The 18,584-nt window shown below is 40.4% G+C and overlaps 3 protein-coding genes across 3 annotated transcripts; 1 reads left to right on the top strand and 2 right to left on the bottom strand.

The window, feature by feature from the left end:
* The first annotated feature begins 2,445 nt into the window (after positions 1–2,445).
* On the top strand, positions 2,446–4,211 carry nanp (N-acetylneuraminic acid phosphatase). The gene is made up of 2 exons (XM_058651277.1): positions 2,446–2,567; positions 3,210–4,211. Exons 1-2 carry the CDS (start codon positions 2,478–2,480, stop codon positions 3,849–3,851), a joined length of 732 nt encoding a protein of 243 aa, XP_058507260.1. The 5' UTR covers positions 2,446–2,477; the 3' UTR covers positions 3,852–4,211.
* A 122-nt stretch (positions 4,212–4,333) lies between these two features.
* Positions 4,334–10,781, bottom strand: polr1b (RNA polymerase I subunit B). The gene is made up of 15 exons (XM_058651275.1): positions 10,550–10,781; positions 9,292–9,459; positions 9,060–9,206; positions 8,835–8,967; positions 8,575–8,711; positions 8,233–8,456; positions 7,977–8,148; positions 7,540–7,711; positions 7,169–7,450; positions 6,943–7,076; positions 6,380–6,550; positions 6,131–6,287; positions 5,855–6,051; positions 5,512–5,762; positions 4,334–5,397 (listed from the first exon to the last, which is right to left on the bottom strand). Exons 1-15 carry the CDS (start codon positions 10,724–10,726, stop codon positions 4,515–4,517), a joined length of 3,405 nt encoding a protein of 1,134 aa, XP_058507258.1. The 5' UTR covers positions 10,727–10,781; the 3' UTR covers positions 4,334–4,514.
* Positions 10,782–11,324: 543 nt separating this feature from the next.
* Positions 11,325–17,396, bottom strand: ttl (tubulin tyrosine ligase). The gene is made up of 7 exons (XM_058651276.1): positions 16,655–17,396; positions 15,864–15,942; positions 15,395–15,627; positions 15,133–15,268; positions 14,766–15,035; positions 14,306–14,449; positions 11,325–14,045 (listed from the first exon to the last, which is right to left on the bottom strand). Exons 1-7 carry the CDS (start codon positions 16,821–16,823, stop codon positions 13,847–13,849), a joined length of 1,230 nt encoding a protein of 409 aa, XP_058507259.1. The 5' UTR covers positions 16,824–17,396; the 3' UTR covers positions 11,325–13,846.
* Between the last annotated feature and the right edge of the window lie 1,188 nt (positions 17,397–18,584).

The following is an 18,584-nucleotide window of genomic DNA, read 5'->3' on the forward strand; positions in this document are numbered from 1 at the left end:
ACCTGTCCCCGCTGCTCCTCGTCCTCCTCCAGCTCCTTCTGGCTCCTGGTCCTGGCTCCTGATCCTGATCCTGGTCCAAACAAAGCTGTAGATCAGTTACAAAGACTTTAAAAATCCTGTAAACATTTGTAAAATCTCAATATTTAACAGAGAATTCTCACGTATTTAGTGACAGCGCTGCCGAAAGCCTCTTTTTACTCCTCACTGTAAAGCCATGGCTTGTTTTTTTTTTTTTTTTTTCTTATTGCCCTAAATTCTGATGACAAGGACCTCATTCAACCATGCTTGAAAACACATGAACTGTGCCTTTAACTGCAGCTGTTTGCAGGTGTTCAGTCAGAGGACATGATGAGAAAAAGCAGTGTCCACTTTAAAGTGTTCAAATGTGCTCACTGCAGTTAAATGAGTGAAAAGATGAGGAAAATACATGAAAACCTTTTTTATTGTCAACTATATATTGGTCCATATCAACACGGACACTTTTATTTTGAAATTCTATTAAACCACACTTAACCTGCCCCCTACTGGCCAGACTAGATACTCATTCTTAACAGTTTTAATGGTATAGTGACATTTTTTGACAGTTTATAATTAGATAGTTTACTAAATAATATACGTTTTTGTTAACGACATACTGTACTAGGACACTTTTTTAACAGTATGAAGGCAGTTGTTGATGTCATACTATATAATTATATATTTGACATTAAGTCAGTTTTTTCAAAACAGATGCGTTGAAAACACACGTTTGCTGTGGAGCAGTGACGTCACATTAGCAGCAGCTAACCTGCTACTGGCCAGACTAGGTAGTCATTCTGAACAGTTTTAATGGTCTATTGACATTTTTTGTTGAGGACATTCTTTGACATTTTGGACAGTTCTTTGAGGACATGTGGAGAATTTATATGTTTGCTGTGGAGCAGTGACGTCACGTTAGCATTAGCAGGTGTAATCTGAACACCTGTGGTCGGGTGTGAACAGAGCTTCAACAGAGAATCTAAGAAATGTGTGGGTCATTTTTAAGTTACCAAACGTTTGTCCACGTGTTTGTTCCCGCGGCTCCTCGTCCTCCTCCCGTTTTACAGATTCTCTGCGTAGAAGAAGCTCCGCCTCCGACAAAGGAAGTGGAACATTCCAGATAGATCGACTCAGAGGGGAGGAGTGGAATATACCAAGTCATGGAAAGTACACAAAGGCTTTTAAATCAGTGTGTCTTTGTGCAGGAGCAGCTCCACCTGTAATTAATCAACGTCCATGTCCTCGCTGGACAAACAAAAGAAAAATGGCAGCTGAAATTGTTGTTATTTCAAAACATTTTTCCTAAAACAGAGGAAAAAAGAACACCTCCTGTAGGAAATGCTGCCACCTGCTGGACTGACACACGCACACACACACGCTGGGCTGCTCTCAGGTCTACTCTTCGTGTAATAACTGCGCCACCCTGTGGCTAAACATCAGCACTGAAGTCATAACTTCACAAGTTCTCATTTTCAATGATTATTAACACTATTGTTGTAATTTGAAGCCGTGTCAGTCTTGACTGTGCGTGATGGGGACCTCTGTTGGGGACTTTATAGAGGCTCTTTATTTAAGCAGGGAATGTAATTCGGGTAAAACTGTTCCACAATGTGCATTCACACACTCAGCTAAAATAATATGTATAATAATAATAATTATGTATCACGTTCTCCCAAAACAACCAGCTGTTATAGTTTCACTTAACTAAAATAAATGTGAACCATACATGGCTGTAGAAAGAGAACTGTAGCCTATAATAGTGTATGATAATAAGTTTTTGTTTTTGTTTACTTTATTATGCATGATAATAAGTTAGCAGGCTACTTTTATTTTGAGTTTGTTACATGGCACTTCGGCTTCCGGTCTGTCCGCCGTCATATTAATAAAGGAGAAACAAAAAACGAAAAAAGGAATTTGCAAAAATCAAAATTGGGCCGTTATTTGGTTTTGTTTTTTTTTCGTTTTTTGATGCTGAGAGCAAAATCCGTTTTTCCGTATTTTGGTTTTGTCAGAAATACTTATTATACGTTGGTACCCTGACCTTGAAAGACATGTTACTTTGTGTTTCAATGTGAACTGATGAGAAAATATCTGATCGTATGCATAGAATGTTTGTGTGATTTTAGTGAAAAGAAAACTTCTGGGAATCATCAAGTGTTGTTGGGTGAACACATTTCCACAGATCTTTCCACAGAACATTCACATTAAACTGAATAAAAGTGTGTGTTCTTGTTTTATAAATAATCATATTTGCATTTGTATTTGTAGTGATGTATTTTGTGTTGTATGTTTTCAATTATTTAAATAATAAAATTGCTTTAACCACTGTACTTCTATTCATTGGCGTCCTAGAGGATGAAACATGGAAGCGCTTAGCATTTGTCAGAACTACAACTCCTAGCATGCACTTCACGTGGTTGTACTTCCGCATTAAAACAACCATTCGTGATTCTCCGGCAATGGACAATAAAAATGTGAAGGCGATATTGTTTGACTTGGACAACACGCTGATTGACACAAACCGAGCAGGTGGTGTGGCGATACAGAAGGTGATTAATCCTCATTATTCCTCACGTTTTTGGTTTTCAGTGCGCCGCCATATTTGTAACGTCAGCCTGACGAGATTTCTGTGACTGCTGCTGGTTATACTTCACTTTTCCAGAGAGACTGAGTCGGGAGCTACAAATGGGCCGCGGGATAATTTTGGGGTCGCTAAATAACATTGCAGAGCTTTTTCAAGCTTATTTACTCAAGATTTAAGTCTGCAGTACAGCTCCGGGCCACACGAGGGAGCCTGTTCGGCAAGGAATTTGTGCTTTTAAGCGGGACTTTTCCTCTAAAGAGCTCCCCCTTGTGTCTACTGCTTTATCCTCACAGTGCTGACATCATTCCACAACACCTGGGAAAAGTTCTCCCCAGGTGTTGTGATTCGTTGTGTATTTTTTTTTTTTTTTTTACCATAACAGATGTATTGCACACATACATTGCTCGTTTTATTCTTTAACTAATCACATTGCCATTTGTGACAGTAACAGTGTGTGACACACTGATTTTTTTCACTTAAAATTAAATAATAAAATGCTGAATCCACCAAAATAAGTGTCATAAATGTAATCTCTCTTGTGAATTATTGTTCAATTATAAAATGAGAGATTTAACTTAATGAGGGTTTTGTGTCATGTGACTTACAGACCAGTGAACTTATGAAGACTACACTGGGCCTGGATGACGACACTGCCAGCAGCATCTGTAACAAGTACAAGCAGAAGCTTTTCCATGCAAATTTTGACCCAGCAGCCGGACGATCCATAGACGATGTACGAGTGGGTCATTGGGAGGAGAGCATCCAGGAGACTGTGGGCAATGCTTCCACAGCCTCTCTCGCAGCTCAGTGCTACTCCCTGTGGAAAAGCAGTCGCCTAGAGTTTCTCAGTCTGTCCCCTCAAGTATGCGACCTCCTGAAACAACTGCGCAGCAGATACAAGCTGCTGCTGCTGACCAATGGAGAAGCTCAGTCCCAGAAGGAGAAAGTGCAGGCAGTCAAATGTGAGGACTTCTTTGATGCCATTGTGATTGCAGGAGATTACACAGAGCAGAAACCATTCTTGTCCATCTTCACGTTGTGTTTCAACATGCTGGGGGTGGAAGCTCAGGACTGTGTTATGGTTGGAGACTCTCTGGACACAGATATTCAGGGGGGATTTAATGCAAGAGTACTGGCTACAGTTTGGATCAACAGTACAGAAGGCGCTGTGCCAGCTGGAGCAGTGAAACCGGACTACACCATTCCTACTGTCTTAGATCTGCCACATGTTCTGGAACAGCTAAAGTAAAAATCTGAAATAATGGGACACTGTGGACATTTTAATATTTAGGTAAGGGTTTTAGTTTAAGGGTGAATGTCATGATCTTAACACCATACTTTAAGTCAGGCGTTGCTTTCATACATAACAGTCATTTTAACTCCATGGGCTCTGTGGTAACATTGGTTTCAACATGTATCATTTTCCATTTTAAATGTTAAAACTAATGTAAGATTGTCATCTGTCATTATTAATTCAATCAATGGGGATCTGTAATTTAAGACCAATCACCTTTTGAGAATAGTGGATCTGAATACTTCCATTCCAAAATTGTTCACATAGTTTAGCACAATAAGAATCAGCAATAAAATAACAAATCAACGCTCAGAATGATTGTACAATATAACTTTAGTTTGTATGCACCTCAACAGAACATGTCAATACATAATTTCACTCATATCCTACTACATTTTCTCAAGTTCAACTTTAATAAAAAAAGAAAAGAAAAACACTTAATGGGGCCAAAGTCTTTGGCATTTTAATATTCATACACACATCATGGCTATACAGTATCTGTTATCTGTAGCAAGGTTCAACAGTTTTACTCAAAACCATTAAAAATATAGCATTTTTGTTCGACACTTTCTGTCTCATCATATTTAGAGCAAGTATCTACTCATTCCTTTACAAATTTCACTTCACATCCAGTTTGACTTTGATGTTCATCGCAGCGAGCTCTGCTACAAAGTAGCGGAAGACATAAGGAACAGACACAGAGTCAATCGAGTCACTTTTTCCACACAGGGTGCACACAGTTTTACGGTGGCGCATTGATGACCAGTAGGGCGGTGGTTTCTCTAACAGAGGAGAGAGGAGGCTGCCGCAGTCAATACATACCTGAGCTACCGATCGGTCTGAGCAGTTAAAGAGGCGATCATGAAGAAGGAAGGACGAGCCATGTGCCAGCAGGGCGTCTCGCTCCATCTCACCAAAACGGATGCCTCCCTGGATGTTCCTTCCTCCCACTGGCTGGTTAGTCACCTTGTCTCGAGCACCTGTGGTCCTCACCTGAAATTTGTCAGAGACCATGTGACGTAGCCGCTGGTAGTAGACGACCCCGATAAAGATGTCAGCCTCGAGCTCCTGACCACTCAAGCCACTGTAGAGCCGCTCCGTGCCATAATAGTTGTAGCCACCAGCCCGGAGCAACTCTCCAAAGTATTCCAGTGCAGAGTTCTGCTCAGAGAAGGTGAAGGGCGTGGCATCATGGCTCAGGCCGTGCAGGGCACCAGACTTGCCTGCCATGCTCTCAATGAGCATCCCAATGGTCATACGAGAGGGGAAGCCGTGGGGGTTGAAGAGGATGTCGGGACTCATGCCGCTCTCTGTAAAGGGCATGTCCTCGGCCGGCCACAGGCGGCTCAGGATGCCTTTCTGACCATGGCGACTGGCAAACTTGTCACCGATAGTGGGGTTTCGCGGTACTCGTGTGGTAATGCAAACACGTTTAAAAGGGCCTGAGCCACTGTCGTTGCTGCAGACCTTTACATTGTCGACTACACAGGTCTCTTGACTCCTAGAAGAAAAACAATGTTTAATGTAATTAGAAACATTAGGCTTTAAATATGTCCTTGTAATTAAGTTTATAATAGAATAATTTCATGATATGATAAAAAACATAAACACTTACTTATAGTAGGTGATGTGGGTCTGCCCAGTGTTGAGGTTGATGTAGCTATAGAAAGGGTCTCCATACGTCAGTGTTGAACCAATGTATGGTAGTCCATCCGCGTCCAGTCTGTTATTGACCTTAGGATCATCTGGCTTGGTCCCAAACACCACACTTTCTTCTCCCCTCACCCTTTCTGCCAGATCAACCAGCTCAGTCTTGTAGATGCTTCCATGGGCAAAGCCTCTCTCCCATGATGACTTGTTCACAATCTAAGAAGAGTGAGATAAATGTAATTAATTCTGTATTTTGCACATGCTATTTGAGTAAACCATTTTTACAATAACTGCCGTGTATTACTCACCATTGCATCTTCCATGTCATAGCCTGTGTAGGATATAACGGCCACGATGGCATTTGTGCCGCTCGGGTAGTTGTCCAGATTGTAGTGGTCGTACATGTAAGGCCTGACCAGTGGACTCTGAGGGGTCTGGAGCCGGTACAGCTTGTTATCAGAGCGGTCCATGAACGAGTGCAGGGGGAAACCCATGGTCTGCTTACCTGTAAAGAGAAGGGGTTTAATTCCCAGGGGAAAAAAAGGAATGAAGATTTTAAAATGAATCCACTCTGCCAGACTTACCCATCTGACACTGGTACATGTTCCTGGGACTCTGGTTGTGGTCCGAGTAAGGGATGAAGTTAGCTACGACACTCAGCATGCTGTGAGGAAACAGTTCCTGGTGTGTGGTCACTCCTGGCTTAATTTCGTCCTCCAAGATGCCCACATTGATATAAAGCTGCAGCAAGTTGTAAAAAGACAATTAAACTTAGTCTGTTGATTACAATAACAACTTCAAAAAAAAAAAAAAAAAACTGCAGTTAAACATACTTGTTCAAAGGTACCAAGTAACTCCTCCTCCCCAAAAGCCAAATTGCGCACGGGCCGCACCATTCGACAGGGTGTTGTGAAGAGGAACAGGCCTGGGTACAAACTTGCTTTGCCTGTTTTGGGAACCAGGACAATCTCGGTCCAGGGTGGAATGTTCTTCTCTTTCAGCACCTGAATTTACAATCATTAAATGATAGTTTAGTAATCACTCACAAAGTGGGCAGTACAGCTTACCCAAGAATGACCAGTGTAAATGACAACAATTTGTCTATTTACAATGCTGAGTTACTACATTACTAGTTGGCAATTTAATGGCCACCAGAAGGAATAAACAGAAAACAAAAAGTTGGGAAACTTTCTTTTTTTTTTGATGCATTTCTGCAGTTTGACAGCTAAAGGTTTTGTTTCAATAAAATTGATTCAGTTCCAAAAGAAACATAATACTATGAGTATTGTAACTTATTACTTTTGATGCCAAGTAATGGGTCATATTTTGACCTTTAAATGACTAATACTAACTTATTGTATCTCCTGAGTAACTTGCCCAACACTGATTGTCCTACCTTGAACCTGCGCAGCGAGTCGACAACAGCTGGGGCCAATTCGGTCTCCAACCAACCAACAACAGCCCCGTCAAGGACCACAGGGTAACAGTCTGCAAAGGCTTGACCAGGAGATCCATCCACTGGAGTAACACCTTAGGCAGCAGAGACAGAAAAGGGATTGTACCAAGGCTCAAGGACATAGTAATGCACTTGTCCCTTTTTCATGTTGGAAAAAAGAACTCACCAAGGGAACAGAGAAGAGCAGAGATGGATGTGGTGAGCCATGTCTCTGCCACAATCTCACAGCTGGCTGTCATGTGGTTCATGAGCCCACAAGGCTCTCCATCCGGGGTGTGGACGGGACACAGGAAGCCCCAGGATTCAGGCAGCAGCTTACGGACAGAGGTGGTTCTCATTTTGGCAAACGCTGCTCCTCTGTGCACACAGCGGAAATGGGACAAGTAACGGATAAAGTTGAGCTTGTCAGCGACGACACACAGGCCGGTGTTCTGCAGCATGCCAAGACCTGGGGTCAACCGATACAAAGATATTTCATGTTATACATTAACGACACATTTATATCATGAATAGTATCCTCAGCTCATGTGGTCACACCTGTCTTGGAGGAGAGGTTTCCAGTAGCCAGAAGATATTCAAAAGGTTTGGTCAAATCTGTGCCCATGTTGAATATCTTCATAATATTTTCAGAAGTACATGGTTCCTTCATTTTCACAGATCTCTTGTCAAAGGACAGTTTCACAGACACTAACCAGGCAGACAGTCTTTCCTGTAAAAAAAAAAACATTTGGAGGTTAAATTCCAGACAACTTGAAATGTATAAGAATACTTATATTATATAATAAGTTGATTTACCCAAAAAATATTTTCAGACGCTTAAATGCAGTGTTTTAATTTATTGCCACCACCGTTATTCTCAACAGATCAGAGAAACCGATTAGTGCCAATGCTACTTTAGTTTTTGCTTTACCAAATATTACTGTTGCTCCTGTTAAGGACACCAAAACGGCTGGCTTTTAAAAACGGTATCTTGCCTTCAGAAACATGAGGTACAGCTGACCAGGAGTCATGACTTCCTGACACATGATGCTGTCGGGGTTCTCCTCCATGCACTCCTGCTTGGCAAATGTGAAAAGCTTCCTTGTCATCAGACAGAGCAGGTAGAACTTCTCTTTGTCAGACTTCAGGTGGATACAGACGCACTGACTGATCAACACAGAACACAAGTCATTTTTACTAAATTTAAGTCTCAACAATTTTTTGCAAAATAATATAGAAATAAAAACTTACTCTAGCAGGAAATGGGCACACTGCTCATCTGTGTACCAATCAGGGAGGTTCATTTTAACCCTGAAGCGCTCTCCTAGGTAATTGAGCACCTTGCTACGGCTGGGGCAACCCTCCTCCATGACAATGCGAAGCATCTCTGATACACAGCTCTTATAGAAGGAATTATCCTCACGGCCTTTGATGAGTTCCTGGTAGATCTGGAAGTCTGTGAAGTCCACTAAAGCCTGGAGAACACGGCAGACACAATGAGCACCAAGAGAATGTTAACTTTATAGTTTAATACAATTATCTTGAATATTCTGTGCAGTTATGTCCATTTCTAAAAGAACCTCCAACCTTTACCTTGAGTGCAAAGCCTAGTGGGAGGAAGAAAAGCTCTTTCTGATAGATAAAGTTCAGCATCACAGTCCCATTTTCTAAATAATGTAGGTTCATGTTGATGGCTGTGTGCTCTTCCTTCACACAGTGGATAGAAATACCTGTTGGAAGATGAGGACGACACCATTTGTTTTACAAAACGGGCAGCTTTCATTCAAGAACATAGACTTTAATTACACAGACACTCTCAGTGTTGTGCCTCATATGAAAAAGGTCATATTCACCATACTGAGTGTATCCTTGGCCCCTGCTCTTCCATTTAGGTCTTGACATAGCAATGGGATAGTTCCTCCTCGGCATGATCAGCATTCGGATAACCTTCTCGATTCCATTCACAATGAAATAACCTCCCATTTCCTGTCGACATTTGAGAGGTAATTCACACTTTAGATAAATATAATGCAATTGGTCTCTGTTCATATCACAGATGTCACTAATGTGTCTCTTACCTCTGCTTCTTCATGGTGTTCAACAAGCTCCTTAGGGGACATATCATGGAGGTTGCAAAGCTTGGACTTTATCATGATTGGCACCTGACCCAAAAACTGCTTGATGATGCCTTTGGGAACTCCATTAATCGACCAGCTAACGTCAGCCTGAAATTACACAGAGTGCAAAACATTTAAGATACTTCCCACTGTCTGTCTTAACTGGTGAAATGAAAATGATACTGAATCTTACCACAATCTTTCCTTTGTATGAGCATCTTCTTCCTCTGCACTCTGCAGGAAACACCCTCATTTCCTTGCAGATGTTCCCTTTGGAGACAACTGGGTTGTGGATCGCGACTTCCACAAAGGAAAGGCTGACTTTGTCATTTCTTACAGTGAACTCCAAAGGTGGGATGGCCTGAGAGAGAAGCGTCACACCAGAAACACTGAGAAAGCAGCAGCAAAAATAGCAATAACGAAAGCAACAAACTGAGTGAATAACAATGTTGACACTGCAACTACACTTACATGCATACCAATAATTTGACTACTGACCATAATCTGAATAAGACATTCAAATTATAACGTCTAAAATTGTTGTCACAAGTGGATCCCATGTATATATATTCATGTTTACAGGTTGCAGAGCAGTGTGATTGTGACTCAAGACTACATTTAAGTGCAGGATAGAGCGCCTCCGCATGTCATTCATTCCAACTGCAGTACGACTCTACAACAACAGTGTATAAATATTATAACGATGTTTATGTCCCTGTTGTTATCACATTTCATTTTTGGTCTGCCATAACGCCATGTTTACACTCATTGTACATTTTTACCACCGAGAGAAACTGCACCTTATTACATATGTATATTTATATTTATACTTATATATATATATGTAAATAATTTCCTACTTGTATCACTTACTTGTATATTGTTTGTTTGTTTTTTATCTATTGTTGAGCTGCTGTAACGCCGTTTTCTCTCCACTGTGAGATAAATAAAGCTATCTTATCTTATTAAGGTTAAATAATTTGTAAACAAAACAGCAAAAATATCTAATTGAGTAATAGCTTTAAAACACAATAGGGCATCACCACATGAGATGAAATCAACACACTAAATGCTCTATACTGAAATGCAAAAACCACATTCGCATCCAACACGTTTGAGTTACCCTCGTTCTTGAAGTTTTGGCTGTATTGCCTTATGGGTAAACGGAAAATGGCAGTGTCTTCTTCAGACTATAGTTTGATCAGTTTGTTATGTGAGAATATTGTTGTCCATGTAGGTGTAGTCAATGACAGTAGCTGCCTTGTGTTATAATGAACATTTATAATAGTATGAAATGATATACAAGATATTACTGTCAGAAACATTCACTCAATCAGGGTTTAAGAGTGTTTTGTTTCACAGTTTGATAAAACACGCAGGGCTACGTTATGTACAAGAGTTGCATGTGTTTCTCTGTGTAATAACTTGAAGGTTACTAAAGTGCAGCTGACCTGAACAACGCGGCTGAGTCCGTCGGTGACAGCCTGGTCAAATGACTCGATGTGAGCTTTGGTCAGATCCTGCACAGCAGCATGTTGAGCCTCTTTCAGGACACCAAAGCCGCCCTCAGTCAGATTCTTCAGACTCGGACCTTGGGGTAAGTTTCGCCACTTTGTTGAGAAGTCCATGCTCTCACTGTCACCGCTCCATATGCTTGTTTACCACATGTGCACGGACACACAGGAAGTAGAACCCTCCCCTTCTTTTTCGTTGTTTTTGTCACGGGCTCCAAGCGAGTGCATGCCGCCACCTACTGGATCGGAGTGTGTGAAGTCATAAATATTTCACAAAAGAAAAGGAAAATTCAAAGCAGATCCTCATAAACCTGTTTAAATTAGTCCATTTAATCTGTATTTGTTGATTCCCTCTGTAACAGAGTTAGAAGTAACCTATTATGAATTTCTACAAAATTGATGCGGTACTAAGGTCAGCCACCTTAGTTTCCCCCGAGTTGAGAAAAGTCTTCATTCTTTTCTTTGTTACGTGCCCACCAGTGACACTTGGTCCTGTTAGCGTAACTGTTAGCAAAGATGGCGGACACTGTTTACATTCTGGGAATGAGGTCTCGTCAAGAAAACGATGGGTAACATGGAGTAAAATGGACATCACTTTCTTCCTGAGATTTGAGTCAGTCAAGAACTCTTTCCCAACGGACACTCATTATTACCAAGGGACGATGGTTAAAGGTGCCACAGTCCAGAAATAGAGACACAACAGAAAACAAAGTAATTGTAATATTTTTTTATTCTAGCATTATTGTTCCTGATACAGACAAATGTTCATGCAAGATTTTGAATAAAACATCACCTGACAAAAGCACAGCACAGACAACCCCCTGAATGTTACTTGCTTTCACGTCCCAGCGTCAAGTCGATGTGACAATGTTCAGATTAAAGTAACTACAAAACGTCGGGATTTGATCTTTGGTAAAGATGAGGGGGGGGGGGGTGAGGAAATAAGCAAAGAAACTCACATTTACTTCAGAAGAAACAAATGAAGGTGCATTTAAATGCTGAAGGGTCACTGCTTTTTTGTTTTCAATATACACTTCCCTCTAAGGCACCCAGTCCCTTTGATGGAAATGCTTTTCCCAACAAATTTTATTTAAAAAATACTGACATTTGTTATTTCCAAAACCAGCAATCAAACCCTTGTAACTCATTTACCAACACAACCACATTGTCAATACACACTTACCACATACACCTGTCTGTCCAAACAAGCATCAGTTCAGCTACAGCTGTTTTTATTTACCGAGATTCCTTTTTTACAAGAGACTTTTTTGTTTATATGAACAAAGCTGGAATTTTAGAATTTTAGATTAATTTTGGATGCTTATATTTTCTGGACCTTCAGCCACTCACACATTCTTCATTCTTCAGAGTAGTAAACATAAATACACAGTGATTAAAAACATAAATAAATTCTATGACAGTGTCCCTTATATGTTATATCTAAAGGAAGAACAAAACACTCCTTTCTAACAAAGAGAAATATAATATTCACTGGACACAGGCTGTTTAGGACAGTTACACCTCAGGTCTCAGCTAGTCACAAAAGAGGTTTGATTAAAATAAAAACACACCATTTTTGATGACCCCATGAAATAAAACAAAAATACATAATATTCAACTCAGGAAAAAAACAAAACTGTGAGGGGTATTAAAGAGTGACTACAGAGGAAGTAATGCACTCATGTCTGTCTGTATACTGGGACTTTTCTTTGGTCATGACACATTTGTTTACAGGCCAGAGTAAAGCATGAAGTAGGGCTGCAGGTTCCTGGTTTAACATCAAACAAATGTTTACCGTGTTTAAATCACTTTTATTTCATGGGGTCTTGCAGTAATATTTCTAATCAACTACACACGGAGTACAATCTACTTTATTTTCACCTCAAAGGTTAAAAAAAAATGTAAAGCACACATTTATTAACAACACTTTTACAACTACACCCTATTATTTCATAAATCAGAAGAACAACAGAGATACTGGGGCAGCTCTAAACAAGCCGGAGCAAAAAAGTGCTGTTCATGAGGACACATACTACGACATGCTTTCACACAAACGTGCTCTCTTCAAATGCGTCTTCAGCTGAACTAAATCCTTCAATGAAATCACTAAGAAGAGAATAATGTCAGGTAATACTTTGCTGAGCCCATTAAAGGACTAATTTTCTTATTCAATCTCTGCCACAGGGAGATCAGAGACCAGGGGTGGATGTAAACCTGGGTGTTTGAGTAAAAAGTACTCTACTTGCTCACCTATGCCACACTCCTGCCCTCTATTTTAATATATAGTGTCCACATTCTGAGATTGGAGAAATTATAGTGTTCAGGACAAATTGTATGTGTTAAATGTTTAGGTCATCAGATGTTGAGGTAAGTATATTAGCTAATTAATATACCCTCAGTAGCTGTGTGGTACCTGGTGTGGTCTGCAGCTGCAACCCACCTGCTTCAAGGTTTGACGTGTTGTGCATTCAGAGATAGTGTTCTGCATACCTTTGTTGAAACAAGTGGTTATTTGTTGCCTTTGTATCAACTTTAAATCAGTCTGGATATTCTCCTCTGACTTATGTCATTAACCAGGTATTTTCTCTCAGAGAACTGCTGCTTATGGGTATTTTATTTTTTCTTCTTTGTAGAGATGCTTGTGGAGTTCTAGCAGATCAGCGGTTTCTAAAAAATACTTAAGACTAGTTGAGCTAATTTAAAAAAAAGGAAAAGCGTCTGACAAGAAAAGAACATTTCCAATAATAAAGAATCTGTTTTGCACAAAGTCATATGGACGGGTCATGACCGCAATGACTGCAACAGTGCAAAGGCTTATAGAATGAGAAGTATGAGTCATGGTAAAAGAGCAAGCTAACCGGCAGTCTTTTTAAGGGAGTGTGGTTGGAAATGTAAGGCACTACAGTCTGGACTGGCAGCATCTCTGCATCCTTCAGATCTCCATTAATCTTGCTGGGGGAGAAAAAAAAAACTGGTGGTGGTGGAGGAACTCGTTCAGAGACTTCCACAAAGCATCAGCATCCTCACATGCATGGTGTGCATTATGAGGAGAGCAGTGATAATTTTTTACAGCTCAGTGATTTTCATGAAAAGAACCTCCTGACCTGTCTTGTCTGGGTGTTTGGTAAATTCAGTTAAGGGCTCAGGTCACTGGCGTGTGCTACTTCTCAGGTGGGGTCGGGGGTGAGGAAGTTTCTGATGTGGAGGAGATGAGGGGGATATTTGAGTGTGAGCTTACAGTCGAGTGAAAGGGCCCACATGAAGAGGTCCTCTCAGTTTGGGAGAGGAGCAGGAGTTGGTGGTGAACGCGGAGGACGGGGAGCAGGAATAAGGAGACGAGGAAGCAGATGAGGACTCACTGCTGTTGTTGAGGGCGAAGACACTGGAAATGGCCACATCAACAATCCCTTGACATAGCTCTGAGTAAAGTTTCCTGGAGGAGGTACAAATAATAGCATTGTTAATTGTTAAAATCGAGTTGATTTTCCAAAGAGTCAAAATCATAAATATCTGTGAGGAAGAAGTTAAACAATGAAAATATGTTAACAAGTTTCCCTGTTTCTGATCCTCCTTTATTACAAACATATTTGACCATGTTGCTCCCAATATGCCAAACTCATTTTTATTGTAAACAGAATCCAAAGTAAGACAAGAGAAGGCTAAGGCAAAACATTAAATATGAATATTACTGACTGTGCACATGCTGGAGCTCCATTGATCTCAATGAGCCACACTTTGAAGCTCTCGTCCACCATGAAATCAAATCCAAACAGCTGAAAGCTTTGGTAGGACAGATGCTTGGTGCTGATTGCCGGCTCAATACATGTCAGACAGCTCCTGTAAAAGCAGCAAATCAATTTCCAACCATAATTCACAAGGACATTTCGGGGCATTAATCAAGGCTAATCATTGATATTTACTATCTGACAGGTAATGAATAAAACATAGTAAATAGTTACTGTAGTCTGCATTATGTTCTACAGTTTCCACAATTGTTCCAATTTAGATGAGATGAGAAGATACAGTTTAATAACACAAAATAGGGCAAGTGTTTGATTCAGTATAAGATGATATAAATGAAATAAAAGAGGTAGTGTGCATTTCAGCTTACGATAATAAAAGGTATCGATGGCTGAGCTGAACAAGGACTTACTTTATGATATGCTTGATCTGAGGTAATATGGTGGTCTCCAAGGCGACATTGTGAGTGTTCAGCAGGTACAGCCTGAACTCATCGAAGAACATCTCGTTCCCCTCTTCATATCGCCCGTAGTTCTGCGAGTGCTCTTTCTGGATGCAGTGGTTGGTCAGGTGGCTGGTCATGTCCTGCAGGTCAGAGCTTTTGTAAGGCTCTGAGGACGTCCGCAGCACGCCCTCCCGGTACAAGTAGATGTTATATTGATGGTCCACCAACACCCAGCTCCTAGTAATAGCAAGTTGAGTTTTAGACTTAATCACTTTGAAAGTCACAACAAAGTAAGACATTCTCTGAGGGTTTGTGATAAACACTAAAGACTTGCCTGATGTCAAACTTCCGATGTCCCGGCTCCAGGAGTAAAGGTTTCTCCAGGTACTTCTGAATAACATGAACCTGTCCCTGATTATCAATGTACTCCAGCAGCTGATTAGCATCTTGTGATATAAAAATACCAGCCCCTGTAGCAAGTAAATAAATATGTTAAGCAACACACATAGTACATCCTAACAAGGCTGTTTTAAGTAGTTCAGTAAGGATGTGTAATCTCTTGTCTCTTGGATTTAAACCAAAGAACCAGTTTTTACCTTTTGCTCCAGCAGAAGATTTTGCTATCCACACTATTCCTTCCCCATTTTCTTTTTTAGAGTGATACGAGGCCAGGAAAACCTCCCGCTCATCTGTCTTGGGATTATTCTTCAGATGGCTGAGGCCATTTGAAGCAGGAGCAACAGGGGTGTTGAGGTTAGTGGGATAGATGATGTATGATTCTGGAAACCAGGTAGCAGAGTCGGACAGCTCTGGTCTGGTCTTTATTAGTCTAAGGGAGGAGAAGGGAAATGGTCAGCTAATGTAATTGGCTCTGAATAATTTACTCATAAGTGCATTTGTAACGTGAATGATGGCAGTATGTATAGATTTCTCTTCTAACAAAGTAGAACAAACAAAATATCCCACACATTGCCCTTGCTCGGCATCACAAATTTCTAATTCTTAAATAAACAGAAACGCTGATTGCCGAATTAATAATTTGTATTTGTTTTACAAGATACTCACTTGACCAATGATGCCTTTCTACAAAGCTTGTCTGCTCCTCTGTAGTAGTTCACCAGCTGCACCAACCCTGGTTCATGACCTGTGAAGTCAAAGTTTAATAATCAAGTCAACATTGTATACCCACATGTGTACTAGTGTAAGAATGCCAGTTATTATGATGTAATTTGTGTAATTGATTTGTAATTATATTTTGTATAATTCCACAACAAACTGTTTTGCTTTCCTGACATTCGTGTGGAACTTTTGTTCAAGTTTTTATAATGTTTCCGCACTGTCTGTTTTTGTGGATGCTCCTGGGTGTGTCTCCTGCTTTACCTCTTCCCTTTCTGCTTTGATACGCCAGGTAAGAGGTCATAGGAGTCTGACTGTCCCTTTATTCTTTAACACAACAAAATACAAGTATGTGACACCACTGGTTATTTATCGTCATTAATTTATCAGTCAATTGCTTTCTGAATGTATCGGTTAGATGTTTTTGTGAACAAAACTAAAATAATGACAGAAATTTCTTCAAACCTCAAAACATGTTTGTTTGTTTTCCACAAACCAGACATTCGATTTACTGTCATACAGGAGCAAAGAAATCAGAAGATAAATAACTTAACACAACTCAGTTGCAACCTCGAATGTGTGTGTCCTGGACCTAGAAATGGCCTTGAAAATAAAAGACACAATCTGTCTGCAGCATTCTCTGCACAGTCACAGCAGCTGTCTCATCCTGGGTGAGTAAGATAATACACACACGTAGACTTTTTTGACTGTTTCATAAGAAATAAGACTTGGAAAATTACCTAGACGTCCAAAGGGCAGCCTGTTCCGTTCACCAAGCATCAGGTTGAATCTGGGATTGTCCCTTTTCAGCTTCCTCCACTGTCCAGTGGAGAGGAGGATTTTGGAAACTTCTGCATACACAGTGCTGTTGTCGTCACGGGTGACGAAGGTGTACATGGGGGAACTCATGACGCCACTTTTTTTCTGCAGGGTTTTATGACGTGACGAAAACAGCTGGATGGGTCGGTGACCGAGTTGTGTAGCTCAGTTGTGATGCTGCCTGGTTTGCACTGCAGCACAGAGACTGTTGAGCGTTATCTCCTCTCCCCGAGCCATAATGATGACGATGAGTCAGACATTATATGCGGTCCACACTTCCCAGCTAACTTACACTGGTGCTCTAAAACTCAACAACAAGCCGGCAGGTCGAGGCTAACACACATTTGCAACGAAAATAACATGTTGCTCCACACAGAGAGAAAGAGCGACACGGGTTTCCTCCAGTCTCCACAGACAAGGGTGTGACAGACAGACTGACTGTTCCAGGTTCCTGGGGCTGGTCCCGTCTGGGTTCATTTACATCCTGTCGCCACACCAGCTAACGCAATGCAGCCGCTGTGGACAGCTACACAAACGTCTCCGAAGAGACGCTTTTTGTGAACCGAAATAAAAAAGAAATAGCGTTTTAACGACTCGGAGTCTCGACGCAGATAAGTAATCCACCAGCGGCATGTGTGAGCCGAGCTCTCTTCTTTGAAGCTCCAGCAGCCGCTGCTGCTCACGGTTAATGTAGTTCATATGGAAACATTGACATGGCGAGTAGTTGACCGTATTTTCGTTCATTACAGAAGGTAAAAACACAAAATCAACACATTAAAAAACATAATTTTTGCATTCAAATTATATCAAAATAAATATTTTGAAATTTATTGTCGTGCTGAATTTTAACGGAGCACATACTACATTTCCCAGAATGCAAAGTATTACGCGTCTGTGTAGCGCCCACACGCACTCCGCATTGACCTCTCCATCCGGACTACTGCGATAAGTTGGCTTGTGATTCGTTTTGTGTTGGTAAAAAAGTGAAAAATGTTTTATGTGAAAAAGAAGAAGAACAAAACAGGAATATGCTGCCTTCTCTCACAGACCTGGCAAGTACAATTTGCTATAACAAAAATGTCCTCCCTGAAGTACATCCACCCAAAATAATTCAGGAGTTTTCTCAAAAAGCACACCCCTCATGTTCTCATAATTAGGACAATACAACACTAAATTAATCTTAATCTTTCTCTCAATTTTCTGTTAAAGTTGCCAAACATAAATGTTTGTCATTTATTCAAATTAAATTATTCACATAAAGTTCAAATGTAACGTTTTATGAAACAGTAAGATCTTAGTTATATTATGTGTTATATTATATTGGTGTTGAGTGCGAGTGTTGATATTGAACATCCTGTGATTGCTGTGGACTAGAAGAAGAAACTTTCAGTGTACATTTACACTGAACATGTACATTACATGTTCTATAAACAGAACAACGGGTCAAATCATAATTTTCCAGGGGAAAGACAATCCACAGGACATTTTATTCCATTTTTGTTTAGCTGATTTTTTTGATAGGTTAAAATATTACAAATTATTCATATAGTAGAGTATAGTACATCATAACGTATTGAGATTTTAACATAATAACATAATAGTAAATGTATCATATTGCAGTATATTATAGCAGTGTATAACATGCTGAATAGTGGGTTTATCGTCACATTATTATTATCATTATTATTATTATTATTATTATTATTACCATTGTCGTGTTTTTTCAGTTCCTTGGGACAATGACTTACGATAGTATATCATGTTGTGACCACAAGATGGCGGTGTAGCTCTTATAACATGGAGGCAGTGAGTCAGTGAGTAGTGGAACTGCGAACTGGGGAAAAAATAATA

Source organism: Solea solea, chromosome 15, assembly GCF_958295425.1.
Source record: "Solea solea chromosome 15, fSolSol10.1, whole genome shotgun sequence".
Taxonomy (NCBI): domain Eukaryota; kingdom Metazoa; phylum Chordata; class Actinopteri; order Pleuronectiformes; family Soleidae; genus Solea; species Solea solea.